The following is a 22,456-nucleotide window of genomic DNA, read 5'->3' as shown; positions in this document are numbered from 1 at the left end:
TAGCCCACTACCTTTGACCACAGTTCACAGTGTCCTAAGCTTGGAATACATGGCCTTGTTGTACATGTGTGTGCTCCTGGCCACACAAGCGCGAGGTCACTTCACGGCCCATGTTGGTGGTCACGTGATCTCACACCCTACATCACTTGCCCGCACAGCAAGAAGCGAGTCGCTCGGGAAGGTCGAGGGGGAGTGTGGGAGAGACAAGGGCATCCCCGCTGCGCCTACTCAAGCATAACCACACAGCGAGCGTCCACAAGAGACGCCGGCACAGCAAACAAAGACAGTAAAGGACGCACTCTCCACCGAAAACAAATGCCCGTCAGCCAAAGTGCCACACGGAAGCAAATATCGGAACCTGCACCGCGCGTTCCCGTCGTCGAGTCCACCTTCCACGTCCGCCAAACTCGTCTCCAGGCCACCGTTAAAAGACACGACGGGCAACTGGCAAAAGCAGATGCGTCGCGCTCACGCGCTGCCGACGCTGGAGAGATTCGAACTCTCGAGTGCAAAGCACATTACCTGATTGTGATTCAACAATAGCAAGGTAACCCGATAACCACTACGGGACAGCGCCTTCTGAAAGCGGACCATTTTTGGAACGGTCTTGTATGTCTGTGGTTTCGGCAAATCGACGTCTGCAGCGCTGTCTCCTATTTTACTTGCATGCTGTAGGTCTTGGCCTTCATATGGATGTGGTATTACGGGTTGATGTGCAGTCAGTTTTGTCTAGACAAATGGCGATCTGCCGGGATGATTATTTGTTGTCCGTCTGCCAACAATGTCCAACATCATCCTGACACGGTCACGGCTGTTCGTCATGGCACACCATGGGCGGTCGCTGCCCCGGGCAGGCAGGACTTGGCTGCCAGCAAAGTCCCAGCGGCTGTACTCTAGAGGGACGCCACATGCTGTAGCCTACGGGAGTCCTAACGGGAGTTTAGGCGACTCTACCAACTATGCCACCATGCTCCTCTTCTCCATCCTATCTGCAGGTCCGGCACGAATAAACAGGCAAGTGTGGTGCTATCGCACAGCCAGCTCAACGGATCACTTCCGGGTTAGTCTTCTCTACACGTGAAAGCCCAAAATGGGAACCAGGGTTGTTGCACATGTTACATAGTAATGCACATGTTACATCGGCCAAAAAAATGGCCATGCCATCAAAACAGCATCGAGCAGGTTGTCCAAACGACGCGCTTAGGCAACGAGCTTCACAACACCGCCGGCGCTGCGGATCTTCTCCTCAGCCTGCTTCGAGATGAAGCGGGTCTTGACGATGAAGGGCTTGGCGACGACACCCTTGCCGAGGAGCTTGAACTTGCCGAGGTGGACAAGGTCAATGACGGGGACCGAACCCTCGGGAGCCTCAACCTTGGCCTCGGGGAGGGTGATGAGCTTGTCAACGTTGATGGTGGGGCGGAAGTGGTGGTTCTTGAGCTGGTGGAAGGTGCGCATACCGACCTTGCCGAAGTAACCAGGGTGGTACTGAAGAAAGCGTTAGAAAACATTCACGGACGTTGTGCAGCCGTTCGTGTGCAGCCTGCAGCCGCACGTAGGTCTCCAGGCGCCTGTCACAGCCCGCAAGCCCAGACCAGGCCCAGCTTCGTATTCAACGTACCTTGTCCATGTTGGTACGGTGGTGGTGCTGACCACCGGCGAGACCACGACCACCAGGAGACTTCCTGTGCTTGCCTGTCAAAGCGTCAACAAACTATCCCCAAACCAAGGCCTCAGAGGCCTCAGATGTCGAGGAGCGATCGCAGCGGTTGAGGAGCGGTTGAAAGTGTTGGGGGACGGGAGAAATTGACGGGAATCAAAATTCAACATCCACCTTTCCACCAATCCTCCGACACCTTTTCCGGGCTTCAAATCGTCCGTCCTCGACATCTACATGCTCCTGCATGCTCAAAAACGTACCGACACGACCGTGACCAGCGGACACGTGACCGCGGTGCTTCCTAGTCTTCTTCGGGGACGTTAGCGGCGCTGTTTATGGGTGCGCCGGACGAAGAAGAAAGGTCAAGAGAGGAGGAAGAGGACATATTGTGATGCCACAACGGCCGCCACAGCCTGTCCCCTTCTCTCTCGACACAATCACTCGCCCGACTCGCGCTCGCGACTCACGGTGAAACGGGTAGGCATTCTGCACTGTTAGCTATGCTCGGACGTAGGTCTTGGGCTCACTTTTTCGATGTGTTGAGGGTTGAAGTTCACAAGACGGCCTGTGGTGAGCAGTTGTGTGCCGCATCCACCAGTCGGTGGCGGAGTGAATTTCACCGGAGAATTGCGGCGATAGGCCCCGTGGCAGTAAACCGCAACTAAAGGCGGGGCAAAGATAAACTCGGTTTCTCCCTCAAATATACTCCCGCACACCATTCTTCGCCTCCATTCCCGCATTCCTGGTTCCCACTCCATGGGATCTGCATGCACTCCAGCTGGAGCGCTGGAGCATGGATTCGCAGCCACGTCCGGAGCGTCCAGGCTATGGACCGCAATGCTAGTGTCTTTGTGATCCGGGTGTGGTGCGTAGCAAGCAGAGCGGCGGCAACAGCGACGCCAAAGGCTACTTCAAGTAAAGCCAGTGGCCGATGAGCAGTGCAGGTCAAGAGAGCACCGTACGGGCGGTCCTGCTGCGCATGCTCCAACCGCGTGTATTGGATCAGCCCCGATCCGTGGGATCCATGTCGACCGCGGCCGTGACGATCCGCAGTCCATGGCATGGTGCACAAGGAGGGCGGGAGGGGGGACGGGTGGAGCAGCTTTGGACTGCAGGGGGAGGCGCCACAGGTGCCACACTTGATGAACAGGACAGGCCCAGGCGCTCTTGTCTGCTCATTCCAATCGATTGCTGAGACTCAACGGGACACATTGGGACAACAGTGTCATAGCTGTGGCGCTCTTCCAACTCCCCAGTTCTCCGGACAGCGTCAGGTAGTCGGGCGCTCACACCAGAGAGCGATGTGCAGGTTGACCGCTCGGGTGGTAGCTGGCAGAGGAGGGACAGGCAGCAGCACAGTAGAAGGCGCATCGCTCATGGCCTCATGGCGCCCATCAAAGCGTCAGCGTGTGGGGCGTTACTGGCACTAGCGTGACCTGGAACTAGCCAGACTGGCCAACCGGTGTGACCTGTGTCGACAGTCACACGCCTTCTTGCTTCTCGCCACTCACCTCCTGTTTGTATATAAACCATGCATTCTTCTTCAATCACGTCTCTCTCATTCACTCAAACCACTTGTCACTCTTATCCTCATCATTATTTCCACTCCCACTCTGAACACACTTTTCCGCTCTCGCAGAGCAAACAAAGTGAGTCACGACGACTGTGGCGGCGTGCTTTTCCTCCGTCCTCCGTCTCCCCCTCCTCCTTCACACCCGTCCTTTACCCATCCATCTCCATCTCCATCCACACTGTTTCTGTTCTCCCACTACCGCGGTGCCGCATTACCTGCATGCCATGCTGACGTTGCAGATGGCCTCCTCCACCTCCTCCACCGCCTCCACCCTCACCACCACCGCACGCCCAAACCCCATTTTCACTGGTACCGTTAACGGTAACGCCCCCTTCAACACGCCCACCAACATGGACGTCCTCAAGGGTTTTTACGGACCCCTCATCCACGATGGCAACACCGATCTCCTTTACACGTCTGATGTTAAGGATTACTACCTCTTTGAGGCGCTGTCGATTGCTGACCAGAGCACGGTCGACCGTATCCGCTCGAGGCGGGCCGCGATTCACCAGCTCCTCCTCGACGTCGGCCCCGTCCTCTGGGCGGCCGTCGGTGCTGGTGGCTTCCGTGGAGACAGGGCGGGAACCATCCTTTCAAACATCAACCTTGCGCGCGGAGTCTGGACGACCAAGGTGGGCGACCGCCTCAAGAGTCTCATCGCGGAAGGCGACAAGAACGCGGCCAAGCCCGCCGCCCAGCAGACGTGGATGTGAGTCTTTGTTTAATTGTTGACAGACGCTGACATCAGCGCGACCTTGTCCCGTGCTGCCCAGCTCCAGCGCCTCAAGGCTACCGGCTGGACCCCCGTGGCGGGCCCCGCGCACGTCAAGTGTGCTGACAAGTACTCGCTCGAAGGAATGCTGGCGACGGCCACCGCTGGTCCACGCCTTGAGCTGGCCATCGATGGTGGCGCCAACCTCGTCCGCGCCTCGGATGGTGTCTCCGCCGGCTACACCCTTAAGTGCGACGCCACCGCCATGGTCGCGTTCTTGGGTGACGGGATGGTCGTCGAGGGCTTTTGGGTAAGTGGCACAACGTTTTGCTTGCCATCCCACTTTCAACAAAGTCTGTGACATCGCTTACGGCAGACGGAGAACGGAGCCAACCACGGCTGGACTCTGCACACGACGTACGACAACACCGTCGTGCCCCTCTCCAAGGCCCTTTCCCTCGCGGCTATTGCGCGTGCCGTCAGCGGTGCTGCTCTCGCCCCGCCCCAGGAGCACCTGTTTGTCTTTGAGCGCCTTTGTGAGTCCTCGTACAGAGAGTCTTGATACCTTTGCCTTTTCGCGTCTGTTGCGTACCTGTGCTAATGCAACCAGAGGCCAGAGGAATGGGGTTGGAGACTGCAATAAGATTGTGTTGGAAAGTCTAATCGGGACTGTTCGGGAGAGATAGACAATGAATAGTGTGCTTCGTAACTCTTCATAACTGTGTCGGTGCGAAAGGTTTCCAACGGGAATATTGAAGCAGTCAGTCAATTCAACCATATGCGCATGTATGCGCTCACTGGCCACCGACGTCCGTTGTGGCTGCGGCAATGGCAGTCTTTTGCCGAATCCCCCCTCTGGGTCATCGGCCATTCCTCCCAGTCGTGGCCATCAGGTCCGAGAGGGTAGTGGCTTGCGTGTGGCCGTCTCCCCTACTTAGAGGTGTACCTGATGAGGCTCAAAGGTTTGGTTGGCAGCGGCCAAGGCTGGCGTTATGTCTGTCGCGGCACTGTTGACTCCGACAGCAGAGGTTCGACGCTATTGTGCTTGCTGCTGGTCGCATCGTTCATGTTTGATGTATACTGTGGATAGGACAGCGTGCATGCGTCGCGAGCGATGATGGTGATTGCTGAACCTCGTCCGCTACTTGCTGCAGCAATGGGTTGTGATTGTGCAACACGAGCGAGGAAGAGGATCGGTGGTGGCAGCAAATTATTTAGTCACCGAGTTGGCTTCGAACCAAGCCTGTATGGAAGCGATAACCATCCTAGCTCGCATTGTATTGGCATTCATTATGCATACATCGACTTTGAGGACGACGATATGTATTTCATCAACGTTTGGGTGAACCCAGCAGCGAACTCCTCAAGCTAACCCGGCAATCTCTTGGCCCTGTTCAAGCTGCGGTAGTGGTCATGAATGGCTGAGGCTAGTTCGTTTGGATCATCAGCCATTGAACCACAGCAGGCTGTGCGAGGCTCTCGTCTCGCCGAGAAGGGAACAGTCATCGAAGTGGGACAGGATGGAGGGCTCGACTGCTGGTTACATTGATGGATGAGCCTTCATGCCCATGGTGGGAAGACCGACAACGGCCTCTTCCGGTGCCACACTCAAGGAGCTCGTGCACCGTATCGGGTCAAGACTGGGCATTGTCAGCGCACCGTTCACACTGTCTCTACCGATGACACTGTCTCTCACCAGAATCTGCAGACATACCTGTTTCCAATCTCAGGGGAGAGCATAGAGGTGGCGGACGAAGAGCGAGGCATTAAGGACCTCCAGTGAAGCAGAGGAACAACGGGGATCCAATTGCGGTCGTTGGTGTCGCCGCTGCCGTTTCAGTCAGCCGCAGCGATGGAGAACACGTAGGTCAAGCAGCTGAAAACGGAGACGCTGCGGTCGACCTGAACGCCCAGACGGAGCGAACTCGTTACAGCGCACCGCCGTAGTGTGGCATCGTAGGAGATGCTCAAGACGTTCCGGCTGGCAGGCGACGTTCAACAGCTCTGTGCAGCATGCGCAGAGGTCAAGAGGCGAGGGGGTGGTGGTGGTGAACTGTTGAGCAGAGGTACAGAGGATGCTGGGGTATGTCAAGGCCGTTGTCTGGGTGGCAAGTATGTGGCCGTGGGCCATGGGGGAATGCCAGGTTGCGTCTGCTTCATTCGAATCTGGCTGTGGGCGGCTGAGCGTGGGGGTGGCAAAATCGGCCTCACCCCCAGACATAAACACCGTCAACCATGAGTGGCAAGTGGTTGATCAACCACTTGCCATTCACTACATACAAACATACAACCCTTTCGTGCAGATCACCAACCTGCCTTTTGCTCTCCTCTACTCGCTCCAAGCCCTCTTTTCCTTTACTCCCATCCGATTCTCCTCACTCCTCTTGTCCCCGCCAACTTGTGCTGGCTCGACATCTTCTCGCTCTACTTTTCCTCGCCCAACCTCTCTTTAGCCCAGTTCACATGGATCGCCGTAGTACGCGCAGTGGGGCCCCGGCTGACAACTCGACGTCCGGGTCGTCCAGCACCAGTCGTGGATCGTCCTCCACCCCTATTACCAGGAGTACGTCCAGTGGCGATCCAAGCCCCTGTCCAGCGCCTGTCCCGTCGCCTCTTCCTTCCGGCGCAAAGGTCTCCGACATTGGAGACCAGTCGTACATTTTCTCAGACGACGAGGACGAGGACACCGACGATGAGTGAGACGACGACGAGTTGGATGCCAGCGACGAGGATGGCGGCGAGGGTGAGCTTGCCGAGGCGTACGACGAGGTCGAGGCCATCGAGGAGGCCATCTTCATCATCGGCAGGCGCCAAACGCTGGAGGAGAAGCTGGCTTCCGTTCTGGTGTGGGACAAGCTCCGTTGCGCCAAGAAAAACGTCCCATATGAGCCCAGGACAACCATGAGCGACGTGAGTTCATGCCTCCTTGCCTCTGCACTGGAATACTGTGTTGACGTTTAGCTGCACTTTGGTCCTTTTGCTGCCATTTGCGTTGATGAGGCCAGTCTCGGCGCCAGCGCCATCCGCGCCAAGCTCACGTCCTGGCTCCTCGAAGGAGGTGTGGCGCCGTACCACACCGACGACATCGTGGACGCGGCGTCGGGTGTTCCGGAGCACATCCAGAAGCTCCGCAACTACCTCGCCCGCACGCGGATCCTGGCTCCCTCCATTGACCTGAGAGACCAGATGAAGGCGGGGGACGACGGCGATATTGGAGACCTCCCTCTCCACACACCCGACAACGTGCAGGTGGTCCCCGTCGGCTTCAACATGTCCAAGAAGGGCGGTTTCTTCAGGCCGCCATGCTGGACCACCTGGCCCGCTTCTTCAACAACGAAGACGGGACTGGTCCCCGCCACGAGGAGATCGGCACCATTGCCGTCCTTCTCAACCACCTCCACGCCATTCAGGCAGCCGTCTCTCGCGGAGCCGTCGTCGGCGAGCAGAGGAGGCGGTGGGTGAACGATGTGACGACCTTCCGTTCGATGGGCGAGGCGTACGTGTGGAAGGCTACCCTGCCTGAGCCCGACATCACCGAGGTGATTCGAGGCTACCATCTGCGTCCGCCCAACGCTGCTGTCCAGCAGGCAATGGAGGTGTTGAAGCGCGATGCTCCTTCACGCTTCATTGTGGTTGAGGCCGAGGTGCGTCAACGCCGCCCGGACGCCCCCAGGATGCCGGTCAACCAGGACGGTGTCCCGACGCTGTTCTTCCTCCAGCACACCACCGAAAACCTCGCACGCTTCCTCCTGTGCGTGCTCCTCCGGTGGTTGCTGGAGTGCAACTACCTGTTCGCTCCGGACTTGGCCCTCGACATCCTCGGGGTCTTTGTCCACCTGGCGCACAACACTCTCCTGTACGGGTACGACCGTCGTCCTGGCCTGGTGAACACCGTCGACCCTACGACTGGGCTTCCATCAAACCACGGTGGACTTTTGGGCCGTCCGGGTCGCATGACCTACACCGGCCACGAAGCAATGGTCTGCCCGGCCACCACCAGTCCAACTCGTCGTTTGAATCCTGGCAATCCAACCTTGCCAGGATGTCGTACCCGTTCCCGACGATTGTCGCTTTCTACGAGGCAATGCAGGTACCCTGCAGGCATTCGTGGACGACCTGGCGACCAAAGGTATCGACACTTTCGAAGGCGTGGTACTCGGCTTGTTCCGCCCATCGCCCCTCATGGTCGAGCTTTGGGCACGCAACAAGGTCACGTCTGATCAGGCCGTGTGGTGCGACCCCCACCTCATCGCTAGCCTCGAGGTAAAAATCGGCCAGTTTTCGGTCGCCAACCACATTTCCGACGCTGATCGCCTACCTCCACGCTGTGCGATTTGCTCTTCAAGAGCACCTCGACACACTCGCCAAGGTGGGCATCGTGCCGTCCTATACCCTCACTAGTGGGGGAGACCATGTCGGCACCGAGGGACCTCCTAGAGAAGGACGCCAAACAGGTCGGTGTGAATGAGGACACGGTAAACATCGCCTCTGCGCCTCTGGGGCCGACTGAGCAGTGTGATAGTGATATAGTGACTGTGTGTATGCAGTCGATGTGAAAGACGATGCGTGAGTTTTGCCCATTTGGTGCGTCATGTGTGCGGCGGCGCGGGAAAGGCGGGGTGTGTGACAGAGTGGTGTGTGTGCGAGCCCCCCGGGCGCAAGGAAGGAAGGAAGACACGGATCCACTCATCCCCATGCGCAACACACACACACCTTCCTTCCTTCTTTCACCCACTCTCCCAACAACTTACACATCATCATCACCATGCCCCCTGACGCTGCCAACTACAACGCCCTCCCTCTAGCGCCCGTCGCACAGCGCAACGTCACGTCCGCTGGGGCTTCCGCTTCTTCCCAGCCGCACCCCACTGTCACACCCCGTCTTGCCACCCACTCCTCGAGCGGAGGAATCAAGCTGGAGGACTCGCTCTACCACCACCAACTTGCTGAACCCAATACCACCCAACAACACAAGCTCATTCCCAGCAGCCGTGGTCGCAAGCTTCCCGCTGCAAAGTCGAGCCCCAGCGCCCACACGTCCCCTCCCAAGCCACTCATGACCCGCCTGCGCCAGATTGTTCGCTCCTCCAACATGACTCCCGTGTCCTCCCACCAGACTCCCATCCACAGCGAGACCGTCTCGGCAACGCCTTCCTCGATGGACCCGTCCACTCCTGTCGGAAAGGTCAAGGCCTCGGACGGTGACGACTGCAACTGTGGCGTCTGCCAGCGCACCCGCAACCCCAACCCCGCGGCGGCTCGCGAGTCTCCCGCCGCCCCTCACCACACCACTAAGTTTGTTCTCTCGGGCTTCAAACACCCCACCAACATCAAGACCACCATCCCCAAGGGTCCCAAGCGTCTCGAGGATACCAAGGCTCAAGCTGAGACTCCACCTGGTCGCGGCTCCGATTCCCACACTGGCGGGCGCGAGCAGATCGCCCTCGATCCACCCAGCCTCGGGCCACCTCCCACCATCCACCTCGGCCCTCCGCACACCATTTACGTTGGCCCGCCTCCCACCGTTCCCCTCGGCCCCTCACGCACCATCCACCTTGTCCGCACGAGGGGTGTTTCTGATGTAACTGGTATCTCCAAGGAAGGCAATCAGCCCGACGTTGTCGACGGGTCCGACGCCGCGGCCTGTGGCAAGCGCAAGCGTTCTTTCGAGGTCGACGAGCAACAGCCTGCCTCCACCAAGGTCAAGGTCGAGCTCGAAGACAAAGGCGGCTCCAGTCCTGCCCCAGGCTCCACCTCTTCAGACACCCGCTCCAGCACGTTGCAGGAGGAAGACGCCAACTGTGAATCTGACGCGAACTCCTCGAGCGACTGTGAGAACGAGGAAGACGACGCCTCCATGACCGACCACACGGAGCTCACCGAATACACCGACAGCGAGGTCCAAGACAGTGGTTCGGACGAGGAGGACAACTCCTCGGAGGGATCGGACGAGGACGAGGACGCCGAGAGCGAGAGCGAGAGCGAGGATGAGAGCATGCAGTCTGAGACAAACAGTGAGGTAGGTAATCCACACAGGGAAGCAACCACCTGTTAACAATCAGCGGGGCCACGAGTACATGGACGAGGATGATGAGTGCCAGTGCAAGTTCTGCATTCGTGCCAGGGATGAAGAGGCCGAGTTGATGATCTGGGACAGCGACCAGGAGGCCGACTACGAGAGCGATGCCCAGGACATCGAGGGCCACGAGTCCGACACCAGCCCTAACAAGATCACCGAGGGGGCCAACACGCTTGTCACCAAGGCCAACACCCCTGTTCCTACCAAGCTTACGGCAACCAACCTGCACAAGCACTCCAAGGCTCTCTCCGACGCTTTACCAGAGGAGCGTTCTCAAGTCAGCCCCTGTTCTCCCAAGGATCCTGCGGGCGTCACCACGTCCCCCACTGAGGTCCCCTCGAGCAAGATTCGTGACACGCCTGCGCCCCATGATAATTCCCAGACGGTCATCCCCTCCAGCGCCATTGTCGACCCTTCCGACAAGGCCACCATGCTCATGAAGGCCGACGAGATCTGTAATGGCTCTTTCCGCACCGAGGGGGTTATCGACCCTCAGGGTGCCCCCGTGACGTCGTTGGCTACCATTAACGCGACTCGCACCGCCAGCAATGGTCACCCACACGAGACCCCCTGCCAACAGCTCGAAGTCATGCGTACGTATGCCAAAATGGTCAAGTTTAGCCGCTTGGGCCAGCTCCACATGCCTCTTCCTGCCTTCGAGGACGCTTGGGTCGGCGACTCGGAGGCGTCTCGCGACTGCCCCAACTGTGCTCAAGCCCGCGCCATCCTCCTCTCGCTTGGTATCCACAAGAACGAGGTCCCTGGTGCCAGCAGTTCCGAGGAAGCCGTGATTGGTGACGACGCCGAGCCGGCCGACCCAAACCTCCAGACGGTCCTCGACGGCTCCAGCACCTGGCACGAGCAGACCACCAACCTGCTCAACCGCATCAAGGCCTCCCGCGAGCACCACCAGACCGCCACCTCCTCGCACACGAACAAGGTGGCCGAGCTCGAGCGTCAGATCAAGGCCATTCAGGAGGCGGCGGATATCAAGATTGCGACGGCTCGTGCCAAGGTTTTGCACCTCGAGGCCCACCAGGCCGTCCGTGCAGGCTCTCACCGCCGCCACCTGGCCGAGCTCGACGCCGAGGTCCGTACCGTCAAGGCCAAGCTCCTCACAGACATTGAGGATGTGTTCACCAAGATGGCCGAGAATGAGGACTAGTTGATGGATGGTGATGTAGTATACAGACTGACGGAGGAGAAGATAGTTTCATATGGCTGAGTCGCATGCAGAGTATTTGTGTAATTTCTGGGTATTTTCTGTCCATTTTAGGCGATTTAGTGCATGAGCGAGAGTCTGGGTCTCAGCGACAACGCATGCTTGGGCGACATGCATTGTTATGCTGAGATCGCTGAGAGATGTAGTGCGGTGTTGAATGAGTGCCATCAGGGATCGGCATATCGCGTCCTTCGATGGGAGCAGCGAGAAACACATAACGGGTGATATAAAAAGTCGTGGTTCCCTCTCTACTGGTTTCTCGGAGTGTGGGCCCCCACCTTGTCTGCCGCGGGCCGCTATGCATGCTTTCACCCCGACCAAAGTCCTCAAGCTTGAGCCAGATGCATGTGGGACTGGTTACAAATGTAGCATGCATAGGTATGTAGCCGGTGGTGTCCTCAACATGGCGAAGGCCGACTTCTAAGCGACCTATGTGGGAACGGGCGGCATCTGTGCGGTGCAGTTCTGTGTGTGTGTGTGGGTGACTGGACGTGACGGCGAGTCTTCTCTCGGGTCCCATCATCTCTTTCCGTCTCTTTGAACAATCCACGTCCTTTCCACACTCTCTTCTTCCCTCATCCAACCACCATCGCAGTTCTCTGCTTTCGCCCAACCTCCGTGGGTACAACACGAGGATTCGTGTGCTCACCCATCAGCCATCAGCGAGCATCCGTGCAGGCGACTACCGTTCCTCACCCCGTCCACCTCCCCCCATTTCCACCCTCCCCATCCCCACAAGGCCCTCATCATGGAGTTTCTCAACCCCAACAACCAGCCATGGGACCCCAGTACGCCACCCTCATCTCCCATCGCTGCCACTCTAACGTCTCTCCCTGCCTCCAGACAAGTTTGTCCTTGTGGAGATCTATTCCGGCTTCCAGATCCAAGGTACCCTCAAAGACGCCAGCGAGAGCGACTACGGTTGGGGCGGCAGCGTCAGCGACACTGCCTATGTCAACCTCTACTCCGTCTACGTCATTGGTCTCGATTCAAACGCGTTCACTGGCCACAGCGGCAAAAAGAGGCTGACCCGTGCGGAGACTTGGTTGGCTAAAGTCCTCAGGCCGTGTGGAACGCTGGTGAGTGCTGAGTGACGCTGATCACTTCGTGGTCTGTGCGGCTTCCCATAATGGGCCACCATTCCCAGCGCTGACAACTTTTCACAGGCTGCATGGCACGTCTTTTCTCGCCCAGAGCCAACCAAGTTCAACATCTCAGTTACTTTTGACAGCGAGGAGAGCGCACGCCGTGCACTGGCCATGGTAGGGTCTGAACAGATGATATGGTTGACTGACGTGACAGTCGCCGCTGCGCTGTCGCTTCGAAGATGATCCAGCCTTCGAGCTGGGTCTCGATATCTTGCCTCGAACGTATAGGAAGACCTCCAGCTTGGCAAGTTGACCACTGTTGCGCCGGCCTCATGCTGACCTTACGCCCAGGCTCTAATCAGTCGCTCGAGCTGGCCCAAGTTCATCGCGGACGGTCTCCACGGCGCTCACGCCCTGGCCGACGCACGCAGCCTCAACGACGTGCTGTCCGATGTGACCGACATCACACTTCCGCTCTGCCGCCCTCTGGAGGGCCTCACGCGGTTCGAGAGAGTCGGTATCCCGGGCTTCTTTCGTCTCAAGCACAAGTACGAGGTGAGCTAGAACATCGTGTTCCATTCTAACTCTCAGCCGAGGATGAGTCCAGAGCCACCTCGTCTGGACTCGGCTGAGCGCAAGCGCATGTGGGGCGCCTCACCCGCAGGCAACGGCCCCTCGCGTCAGTCCAGCTTCCGACCCCCTTACCAACCCGAGGCACCACCATCTCGCTACGAGAGTGGGTACTCTGCCTATGCATCGTACAGCCCCAAAGCGCCTGCCGATTACCTCATGGCCTGGGAGTCCGAGCCCCGTCATGGCCGCTCAGACTCGGCGAGATCAGGTGAGTTATTCGGGATGCAAGGGTTAGCTCTAACCACCCAGCTGGCGGACCTCATAGGTGGACCCGCGACAAGCCTAAGCCTGCTTACCACGCCTACTCCTACGGCAAGGGCAAGGGTAAAGGGCAATTCAAGAAGGGCAAGAACAAGGGCAAGGGTTATGCCACTCCCTACAAGAAGGCCGAGTCCCAGGCCGCCAAGGTCAAGAAGGCTGAGACGGAGGGGAAGGGCAGTGCGAACGGCAGCGCAAATGGTGCTTCCAAGACCACTGGAGGCGTGACTCCTACGGCAAACCGTACTGGTGGTGGTCTTGGTTCCTCTGGCCCCTCAGGTCCTCGCACCAGTGTCGCTGGTGGCCACAGTGTCCCTCCTCTGAGCGTTTCCGTCACAGCTCCGGGCAACTCGACGCCCGCCCACACCCCCGGCCATCAGGTTACTCCCAGGACGGCCAGCAGTCGCTGGGGCATGTCCATGAGCCCGGTCCACTCGCTCAATGGCGCCAAGGGGGCAACTGGTTCAGGCCAGCATCAGCCTGGAGACCTGGGAGAGGAAGACTATATCCCTCTCAGCTTTGATGAGGAGTACGACGAGTACTATGGCCCTCCTCGTCCCCCTCAGGTATCCCCCACCAAGTCGGCGGGAGCTTACGACTATTCCGACGAGATTGACAAGATTCGCGCCGAGCTCGATGTCCTCCTCGACGAGGCGGCGACAAAGGGCCCCAGCGAGGACGAAAAGGACACCCCCGAGGTCGAGGTCGATGTACCCATGAGGTACGGTCCCGGTGCCCCCGGAGGCAGGGGCTAGACGTCTCGCTTGGTCGGGTGGAGGATGGGCAGCATGGATTGCTCCATTCTGCCGTCCTCGTTTCTTGTGCGATTCCGGCAGCAGCATAGGTGGAGCACGCATAGGCTTCCTGGCGTAGGCAATGTTGGGGCAGCCGCCAGGTCCCTATTCCTCGAATGAAACCATTCCAAAACGCACGCGAGCAGGAGCGCGATTCAACAAACATGAGAGGAGGAGAGTGTGGGGAGGAGCAAGTTAGTGGCAGAGGCCAGAGTCCATAGTAGTGCGTCAGTGTGTCCATATTGAGTCGGTGAGGTGTGTGTGTAGCCGGGAACCCATGTGAGAAACTTGTGATTATGCGTGCTCTACATACAAAGCCGCAACATGGTCTCGATCCGCTTGATGGGGTTCTAGAGCTTGGGCGGCGACGGCGTCTTGTCCAGCGCGGCCTTGACCTCGTCCTGGTCCTTGACATTGCTCCACGCCAGGCGGGGGAGTTCGACCATTCTGAGCGGGTGAGTTTTGTGATCGCGGTCCCTCCGTGCCCTGCTGGATACCGAACGAGACGGCAGGAAGTGGAGGGCAACACTCACTGCAGAGTACGGCCATACGAGATCCCGCCCATGCGCGACACGGCCTTGAGCCTTTCTGGCAGGATGCGCATCGTGTCCACTGGGTCGAAGATGAAGTCCTTCTGTAAGGAGCGTCAGCCCAGTCTCGTCAGCGGTGTCTGTTCCAGCTGCACACTCCAAGTATCACAGCTAGCGCAAGACTGTCCACGTACCGCCTGGAATCGCCGCACGCGGCCCAAGATGACAGTGTAGTTGGTCTGGCCGGCATCGTTCTTGAGGTCGTACCAGTGCTCGACGGTGCATTCCATGCTGAATGCCGCCTCGGCGACGTGGGGCACGGAGATGGACCTGCGGGGTGTGTGTGAGCCAAGTCGTTCAAGTAGGTTACGTGAGGAAGGATGGGGATGGTCGCGACGGTCTTGGGAAACGAGACCCCCGAGGTACGCCTCGGCAACTGCTTTCATCTCGATCAGAATCGTCGATGGGATCTTCGCGGAGAGCATCTGGGCCCCTGTTACCCCATCGAGCTAGTCGGTCATAGAAGTAGGCAGGCACGGCCCTTTCCAGCGGTACCGCCGAAGTAGGCCTCCGCCACCTCTTTGACCTTGCTGACCACCATCGACGGCCGGTCGTAGAAGTAGGTCTCAGCCACCTCTTTGACCTTGGTCACCACCATCGACAGTTAGTCGTAGATGAGGGTCTCGGCCACCTCTGTGACCTTGATCGCCAACATTGACGGCCAGTCGCAGAAGTAGGTCTCAGCCACCTCCGTGGCCTTGACCACCACCATTGACCGCCAGTCGTAGAAGTAGGTCTCGGCCACCTCTTTGACTTTGATCGCCACCCTGACGGCCAGTCGTAGAAGTAGGTCTCGGCCACCTCTTTGACTTTGATCGCCAACATCGACGGCCAGTCGTAGAAGTGGGCATAGACGGTCACAGTGGCCTTGGAAACGGTGACGCTGAACTAGGTCTCGGCCACCTCCTTCATCTGGAAGAGTACCACCGAGGAGATATCGTCCAGACAAGGCTACTAGGCCTCGCCGCGGTGCCCGACTTCAATGTAGGGCTCGATAGCCTTGACCTTGAAGGGCCAATGCTTCATGTCGCTCTCGACCTCCTTTTCGGTAACCTTGCGGCCGATGACACCCTTGGGCGTCCAGCATTGGTCTTGGTGGCCTTGACACAAGGCGAGTGCTTCATGTCGCTCTCGACCATCTCGTCGGTAACCTTGCCGCCGATGACACCATTGGCCGTGGCCAGGTACAGATCGTGGTGGCCTTGGCCTCGACAAGGCCAGTGCTTCAAGTCGCTCTCGACCTCCTGGTCGGTAGACTCCAATGACACTCTTGGGCGCAGCCAGGCGATAGGTCTCGGTGGCCTTGTCAAAGGCAACGCCAGTGCTTCAAGTCACTCTCCACCTCCTTGTCGGTAACCTTGCCGCGGATGACACCCTTGGCGTGGCCTGGCATTGGTGTCGGTGGCCTTGGCCTTCAACAAGGCCCCAGTGCTTCATGTCGCTCTGCACCTCGTTTTCGGCAACCTTCCCGCCGATGACACGGGCGTCGCCAGACATAGATCTCGGTGGCCTTGGCCTTGACAAGCCCAGTGCTTCATGTCGCTCTGGACCATCTTGTCGGCCCACTTGCCGCCAATGAGACGCTTGGCGTCGCCAGGCACTCGTTTCCAGCCCGCATGTTCCCTCCCTCCCCCTCCCTCCCCCCTCCCTCCCTCCTTCCCCCTTCCCCCTCATGAGGCGAACAAGAAAGAAACTCACTCAGACTCGCGCTTTGTCAATCCAGACAGAGCCCATTCGTCGACACCGGCCGGCGCGTCCACGGCGGTATAGTTGGCTGCCTCGAGGAACGGCTCCGAGATGATGGACACGGCAAACTCTTTCAGGTTCTTGATGTTGAGGTTGGTGTCTGTTGCAGCTGTCAACATGTGAACTATGCCTATGTAACAGCTGTATACGCGTTCGTGCGTGGATGCAAGCAAAACAAAACTGTGCTCGCGTGGCACAGCGCGAGGACATACGAGTAAGACCGGGCGGGGGAACGCCGCATGTTCTGCTCGCTTTGCCAATGACTCTCGTACTGGCACAACCCCACCGCCTCAGCACCACTTACCCTTCAGCGCACCGCCCTTGGTCGACACGGAGATCATGACTGTGGGCGGGTCAGGCGCGACCATGTTGAAGAAACTGATCGGGGCGAGCTGGGACGTCAGCTATAGCACTCGACTGCGAAACTAGCGGAAACGTACATTGGCAGCGCCGTCTGGCGAGAGGGTGGAGACGAACGCGATGGGGCGTGGTTGCTTGAACGTCAGCGATAGCTTAGACGACATGGACTACCAAGCTACGTACAATGGCAGAGATCATCATCTGTGTCATGGTCAGCTTCCAGTTGCAGGTACCGGCAGCTCACCTTGTACATTGCCGTCTTGTCGTGCGTGTCGGGATCGATAGACCTCCATGTCGCGTTCTCGGGCTTGAACTCTTGCGCCGAGGGAAGGTCGTTCAGCCCGCCTCCGGGCTTCCAGTCGGGCTGGGGGGTCTTGGTGAAGAAGGGGGTTGCCGACGAGTCAAAGTCTGGGCGGGACGCTTCGGCCTCTACGATGGTGGAGCCGGGTCAGCTGGAGCTCATACGAACAGTGCCCGGTCAGCTCAGCTGGGGACATACCCTTGAACGGTTTACGGCTGGCCATGGCGCGACGAGACAGGCTGTACGTGTAGGTGCGAGTAAGTGGCCTCCGGGTACAGACACGGAGGATGGGCATTGTCAAGCGGGTCCCCCTCGTCGTCAGTATATGTTATCAACCCCCACACGGCGACGGGAGTATTATCGGACGGCGGCAGCGTGTTGTAATAACCGTGATCTCGGCGCAGATCACCGAATGCCGGAACGCGGCCGGTCCGCTCTGTCATGAGCGCTATATGTGGCTCTGATGACGCCTGCTCTGTTCCATGTGTGCACATGCGCACATGTACACATCAATGCTTCGCGTTGCTCATTGAGCAGATTCAGGCAAGCCTTGCGTTGTCTCTTGACCGTCTCTGAAGCCACGAGCAACGACCTCGTAGACGGAGTGCCGAAATCCGTCACCGTCGGTTTTGCCGTACGGGCTATGCCGAGCTTGCTTCGGGGATGTGACGGGTAGGCAGCTTTGGAAACATGAAAGCTGACTCTGGACAAAACACTCCTTCTTGCCAGTCAGTGCATCCAGCGATGGACCTGTTGCCTGACAGTGCGGTAGGTGGAAATCAGAGCCAGGATGAGAACGTGTGCTTCCAGCATTGTCATCACATGTCGACCTTCTCCTGCACCGCGTCAGAGCTCGTTCTCGTATCGGATGAATAGCTCACCTTTCACCCCTCTCAACCCTTTCACCTTTCCTTCCTTGACCTCTGAACGCAAACAGTACGAGGCGAACACGCCCAATCTTGTCCGTGAAGAGGCTACGCCGTGGCCGCCGCCCTACGCGTTGTTCTTGTGCTTGCTCTTGTTCGTGTTCTTGGCCTGTTCCGCCTCCTCGTCGGCCGCAAGCGAACGGAGGATGTAGTACGCCTCGGCGTTGTCTTCAGGGTTGAAGGGCTTGAGTCCCATCGAGTGGCAAAAGGCCGTCCAGCCGCCGTACGACTTGACAATGTCCTTTTCGGTCTGGTTGTGGAGGGGAGGAGCTGGGAGTGGGGAGGGAGGGAAGGATGGGGGGGAGAGAAGGAAGGAAGGTGTCAGCTACATACAACAGGAATGCGAAGCTGAAACAAGAACCAAGGAAGGAGCAAGAGACGCGTGGGACTGGAGTGCAAGCATGTAGGGATGAAGAGCGCGGGTGTGAGGCTTACCGAGGCAGTCAGAAGCGGACATGATCCTGCGTGTAGCTTGTGGATGTTTGTGGGTCGAGTGTCGGTGAGTTGAGTATTGTTGAGTGGATGGGTTTGGGGTTTGTTTTGAACATCAAGTTGGTTCCGAAGCGCGTGCACGTCTGATCCCCCGTACCCCGTTGCACTGATGCCAGTCTGCAGAGGCCACCACCCGCCCACATGCACAGCTCTTATGCAAACGCACGAGATGCATACAGATCCAGATATCCAGAATACCAAAACGACACTGTGCACAGTATGTACCCCCGTGCGCCAGTGCGCCCGCATGCACTCTCCACGGCGCTGGTGATGAACTCGCACCAGGCGCACGCGGTTCACTTCTGAAGACCATGCGCACCGCAAAGCCTCCTCTGCTCCTCGGCCATGGCCTGTACGATACGGTACGCCTCGATGCTGTCCTCCAGGACAAAGGGCTTGAGGGACATGGAATGGCAAAAGCCCGTCCAGCCGCCGTAGGCGTAGATGATCTCCCGCTCGGACGCGTTCATGGGTGGAGCTGGCCGCAAGTGTCAGCTGTTGAGCTAGAGATGTAGAGGTAGCACTCACCGCGACCGTGGTACCTTGTCATGATGGACTTGTTTGTGTGTTCGTGTGTTTGTGTGTACGACGCGTAAGTTGAGTGAGAGGAAGACGCAGAAGTTGTGATGATGGAAAAATGGTCCGTTCTTGCGCTGTTTGTTGTCGGTCGACCACCAGAGTGATATGAGTGATGAGCCGCGTGTTTGAAGCCAGTACACACCGCCGCCACAATAGCGAAGCAAACGAAGCAGCGAAGCATCCAAACATCCAGGACAACCCATCACTGAGCACTGCCACGCCCGAATCACAACCCACACTGCCTCATGTTGACTCAGGCCCCCTTGTGTCGGATCCATCAATCAGCACTGGCCGCGGTGGACAGCCTCCACCGGGGGTGTGGCGAGGCAAGGCACCGTGTGCCACCAAGTACGACAGTCGCGAACAGGCATACAAAGTTACCTGCACCCACTGTCCACTGGCATCTGGATCCCTTGCACAGGCCATTGTAAAGGTATACATCTGCGACGGCCGGCCGTCTGGGTACAACTAAGATAAAAACCAAAATAAGAACAAGAGAGAACACTGCTCTGTGATTACCACCTTCTATTAATAATGCCCCTCCTCCAAACTCCAATTTCCTTTTCCTCTAGAGGTACTCTGTCGTCTCGAGCTTCCACTCGCGCTCGCCCACGTTCGTGAGGTACTCGTTGCGGCTGACAAACTTGAGCTCGTCCAGGAGCCCCGCGTCTGCATTGCTGCCGTCGAGCGGGAACCCGTCGGCCTGGCGCTTGGCCCACACTTCCTGCTTGAGCGCGGTGGTGAACTCGCGCTCGATCTGGCGCGGGGACAGGAGCGTCCCGGCCGCGTGGCCCAGGAGGACGGGGTCGAGGCGCGCCGTGTCCACGAGCGTGTACGAGACGTTGTTGGGCAGGTGGCGCGCCATGGCGCGGATGAGCGGGTACAGCACGCCCAGGCGCATGGGGGACGGATAGGGAAAGTTTGGGGTGCGCGGGGTGCCCGCGTCGGCGTCCGAGACGGTCAGTGTTGGCGTCGGGAGAGAGTTGGTGCGCGGGGAGATGGGGGAGGAAATGGGGCCCATCCAGCTGGTGGGCCTGGCACGCGGCGATTTGGGCGACCTGGGTGTTGTGCGGATCGTGAGCGACGGCGACGGCGACGACGCGCCGGACGTCGGAGGCGTGGACAGGAAGCGGCGCTGGCGCGCGGCGCCCCCGGCCTGCTGGGCTGCAAGCTCGCTGGCGAGGTGGTACTTGTCGTACACGGCCAGTGACGCCGAGGGGTCGCTGCTGAGGCTCAAGAACGAGCGAGGACGGGCACGAGAAAGCGGCTCCTGTGCCGCGAAAATAACAACCACCTCGCGCAGAGACTCGGGGTGGTGCCAGGTGCCGAGTTGGCGCAAGGGGGGCTGCACGAGGGTAGCCTTGGGGTAGCTCACCGTCACGACAAGGCGACGGGTACGGTTGGGCACAGGGCCAATGTACGAGTGCGCCGGAACAGTGGGAGAGAGCGTTGCAGGGACGCTCTCGTGCCAGCTCGAGCGCCAGGACTTGCGGCGCGCCGTCTTGTCAACGGCGGGGGTGGAGCTGTTGCCAACGTCGTCGGCAGCGAGGCTCGTAAATGCGACAATCTGGGTCGCGCGAGGCGGGAACGGGCACACGGTTGGGAACTGGCCCGTTGCGTCGGCACGGAGACGGACAGTGGTGACGGAGCTGCACTGGACGGTAATGTCGGCCATCTCGCCGTCGCGCGCACGCGAGGGACCGCAAAAGTCCAATACGCGCGTGCTGGAGACGACGGGCGAGATGCGGCGGCGGTCCTCCCTCTTGTACAGGATCCGCGGTGAGAGGCCCGGGATCTGCGCACCATCGGGGCCGAGGACGCGGAGCGACGTTGACCCGATGGGCGACGACAGGACGAGGTGGAGCGCCAGCTGCGCATCGGCATGCTCCTTGAACACCTTTGACACGAGACGCAGGCGGATGAGTGTTGAACGAGAAGTGTGCCCAAAGATGGCTGTAATAATGTGCGGGTGGTCGCCAGCAAAGTCAATACGGCGACGGGGCCGTGGGGGCACCACCTTGCTCAGGCGGGCAGTGCGAGTCGACGCCGAGCGCGAGTTGCTGAGTGAAACGCTGTACGACACGCTGCGAGGCATGGAGGGGGCCCTCGAGATGGTTGAGTGAGAGCCAGCCGCTTCACCCCAGGAGCAGTCTGAGAGAACAGACACTCTCTGCGAGGCGCTGCGAGTAAGGCTGATGGTCGGTGCGCCTGTTGGTGTGTTGATAATGAGCGAACCCCTGTTGGATGGGCTCGGCGACGGTGCGATGGAAGGGGTGTGGGTGGAAGAGGGGACCGAAGAGGGCTGGGAGGAGGCCTGGGATGATGGCTGGGAGCTCTCGGACGGCTCTGCGGTCTGCGAGGGGACCTGCGGCAGGACCACGGGCGCGCTGGCCAAGGGGGAGGGTTGTGAGATGGGCTGCGAGATGGACACTGTGCGCGCCGAAGAGGTGCCCGACGACTCTTTCGAGTGGCCGGAAAACACAGAGAACGCAGTATGCCAGGACGTAGGCCGGGCTTTGCGGCCGAGGTGCGAGCTTGTCGAGACGGACCTTTGGGTGGGGGTGTTCGATGGCCGCTTGGTGCTCGAGTCGCGGTCACGCTTGGCGTCCGCGGGCGAGAGGAAACGCTTGATCGCCTTCATGGTGGATGTTGTTTGGGGTCGAGACGAAGAGTGTGTGTTTACAAGACGCAGGCCCAGATGTGCGTCGGTCGCTATTCAAGGATCAAGGAGTGATGGGTCGCAGAGGGTGTCAGGTAACAAACAGCCTGTTCTCTGCGGTGTGGTGGGGGTGGGGGGGAGGGAGGGGGTTTGTTGCCTGCCAGGGTCGAGAGACGATGGGGGTACGACGGCGCGCCCAGCTTATCGAGCGGACAAGACCCAACAATAAAATTTCCCGCTGGTGTGTGTGTGTCGGATTGTTGTAAGAAAGAGTGGGCTATATGCAAATGAAAAGGTGTGTGTCAGACGAGATGGGAGAGAGAGATGGTGATGGAGAGAGATGATGAATGCAAAGCAGAAGAAGACTTGTTGGTGCTGCTGCTGCTGCGGGGGGCGGTCTGTGGGCGGTCAGGCCCGCGTCTCTTTTTGTCAGGACATACGAGTGCGCCGGCCGCCCGGCGCACTCAGGGGGGGCGAGAAACCTCTCTCTTGCATGTGGGCAAGGAGAGGCATGGCTCTGCATGTCGTCCGGGCCCCGGATAGGTCCTCGACCTCCGGATGCATGTGGGTGGGGACCACAGACAGGAAGCGATCAGAGTCGTACATGAGGGGGGTTTTGGTAGTCGTGGACGAAAGAGAGATGCAGGCCGTAGAAACACACAAAGGCAGACACAACTCGCACACCCGGACTAACCCCACAGGCCCACATTAAACCACATTGTATCTCCGCGGACCGCGGCAAAGCGTGACTCTCTTTTCTCTCTCAATGGATCAATGGGTGTTA

The 22,456-nt window shown here is 59.0% G+C and overlaps 10 protein-coding genes and 1 non-coding gene across 11 annotated transcripts; 4 read left to right on the top strand and 7 right to left on the bottom strand.

The window, feature by feature from the left end:
- Positions 1–479: 479 nt before the first annotated feature.
- EHS24_004234 lies at positions 480–577 on the bottom strand. The gene has a single exon. It is a non-coding gene; the product is annotated as a tRNA-Ser (tRNA).
- Positions 578–1,200: 623 nt separating this feature from the next.
- On the bottom strand, positions 1,201–2,145 carry RPL28 (60S ribosomal protein L28; the record flags this gene model as incomplete). Its single annotated transcript, XM_028619847.1, has 4 exons — positions 1,201–1,488; positions 1,622–1,695; positions 1,921–1,969; positions 2,128–2,145. The coding sequence occupies 4 exons, from the start codon at positions 2,143–2,145 to the stop codon at positions 1,201–1,203; spliced, it is 429 nt and encodes a 142-aa protein (XP_028478819.1).
- Positions 2,146–3,457: 1,312 nt separating this feature from the next.
- On the top strand, positions 3,458–4,507 carry EHS24_004232 (uncharacterized protein; the record flags this gene model as incomplete). Its single annotated transcript, XM_028619846.1, has 3 exons — positions 3,458–3,942; positions 3,982–4,255; positions 4,322–4,507. The coding sequence occupies 3 exons, from the start codon at positions 3,458–3,460 to the stop codon at positions 4,505–4,507; spliced, it is 945 nt and encodes a 314-aa protein (XP_028478818.1).
- A 978-nt stretch (positions 4,508–5,485) lies between these two features.
- Positions 5,486–5,712, bottom strand: EHS24_004231 (uncharacterized protein; the record flags this gene model as incomplete). Its single annotated transcript, XM_028619845.1, has 2 exons — positions 5,486–5,585; positions 5,660–5,712. 2 exons carry the CDS (start codon positions 5,710–5,712, stop codon positions 5,486–5,488), a joined length of 153 nt encoding a protein of 50 aa, XP_028478817.1.
- A 696-nt stretch (positions 5,713–6,408) lies between these two features.
- EHS24_004230 (uncharacterized protein) lies at positions 6,409–8,470 on the top strand (the record flags this gene model as incomplete). The annotated part of the gene is made up of 6 exons (XM_028619844.1): positions 6,409–6,599; positions 6,669–6,855; positions 6,907–7,194; positions 7,242–7,925; positions 7,987–8,208; positions 8,468–8,470. The coding sequence occupies 6 exons, from the start codon at positions 6,409–6,411 to the stop codon at positions 8,468–8,470; spliced, it is 1,575 nt and encodes a 524-aa protein (XP_028478816.1).
- A 240-nt stretch (positions 8,471–8,710) lies between these two features.
- Positions 8,711–11,189, top strand: EHS24_004229 (uncharacterized protein; the record flags this gene model as incomplete). The annotated part of the gene is made up of 2 exons (XM_028619843.1): positions 8,711–9,964; positions 10,008–11,189. 2 exons carry the CDS (start codon positions 8,711–8,713, stop codon positions 11,187–11,189), a joined length of 2,436 nt encoding a protein of 811 aa, XP_028478815.1.
- Positions 11,190–11,994: 805 nt separating this feature from the next.
- EHS24_004228 (uncharacterized protein) lies at positions 11,995–13,980 on the top strand (the record flags this gene model as incomplete). Its single annotated transcript, XM_028619842.1, has 7 exons — positions 11,995–12,034; positions 12,090–12,325; positions 12,413–12,508; positions 12,549–12,616; positions 12,697–12,889; positions 12,926–13,175; positions 13,217–13,980. The coding sequence occupies 7 exons, from the start codon at positions 11,995–11,997 to the stop codon at positions 13,978–13,980; spliced, it is 1,647 nt and encodes a 548-aa protein (XP_028478814.1).
- Positions 13,981–14,369: 389 nt separating this feature from the next.
- EHS24_004227 (uncharacterized protein) lies at positions 14,370–15,034 on the bottom strand (the record flags this gene model as incomplete). The annotated part of the gene is made up of 4 exons (XM_028619841.1): positions 14,370–14,466; positions 14,553–14,653; positions 14,744–14,879; positions 14,976–15,034. The coding sequence occupies 4 exons, from the start codon at positions 15,032–15,034 to the stop codon at positions 14,370–14,372; spliced, it is 393 nt and encodes a 130-aa protein (XP_028478813.1).
- A 179-nt stretch (positions 15,035–15,213) lies between these two features.
- EHS24_004226 (uncharacterized protein) lies at positions 15,214–17,239 on the bottom strand (the record flags this gene model as incomplete). The annotated part of the gene is made up of 10 exons (XM_028619840.1): positions 15,214–15,376; positions 15,433–15,492; positions 15,565–15,680; positions 15,746–15,911; positions 16,308–16,455; positions 16,660–16,747; positions 16,796–16,849; positions 16,899–16,916; positions 16,960–17,144; positions 17,215–17,239. The coding sequence occupies 10 exons, from the start codon at positions 17,237–17,239 to the stop codon at positions 15,214–15,216; spliced, it is 1,023 nt and encodes a 340-aa protein (XP_028478812.1).
- A 770-nt stretch (positions 17,240–18,009) lies between these two features.
- On the bottom strand, positions 18,010–18,984 carry EHS24_004225 (uncharacterized protein; the record flags this gene model as incomplete). The annotated part of the gene is made up of 3 exons (XM_028619839.1): positions 18,010–18,212; positions 18,754–18,912; positions 18,963–18,984. The coding sequence occupies 3 exons, from the start codon at positions 18,982–18,984 to the stop codon at positions 18,010–18,012; spliced, it is 384 nt and encodes a 127-aa protein (XP_028478811.1).
- A 597-nt stretch (positions 18,985–19,581) lies between these two features.
- Positions 19,582–21,654, bottom strand: EHS24_004224 (uncharacterized protein; the record flags this gene model as incomplete). The annotated part of the gene is made up of 1 exon (XM_028619838.1): positions 19,582–21,654. One exon carries the CDS (start codon positions 21,652–21,654, stop codon positions 19,582–19,584), a length of 2,073 nt encoding a protein of 690 aa, XP_028478810.1.
- Positions 21,655–22,456: the final 802 nt, after the last annotated feature.

Source organism: Apiotrichum porosum, assembly GCF_003942205.1.
Source record: "Apiotrichum porosum strain DSM 27194 chromosome Unknown scaffold_2, whole genome shotgun sequence".
Taxonomy (NCBI): Eukaryota; Fungi; Basidiomycota; class Tremellomycetes; order Trichosporonales; family Trichosporonaceae; genus Apiotrichum; species Apiotrichum porosum.
The sequence above is the reverse complement of the archived record's forward strand: the minus strand, read 5'-3'. Positions and strand labels throughout refer to the sequence as shown.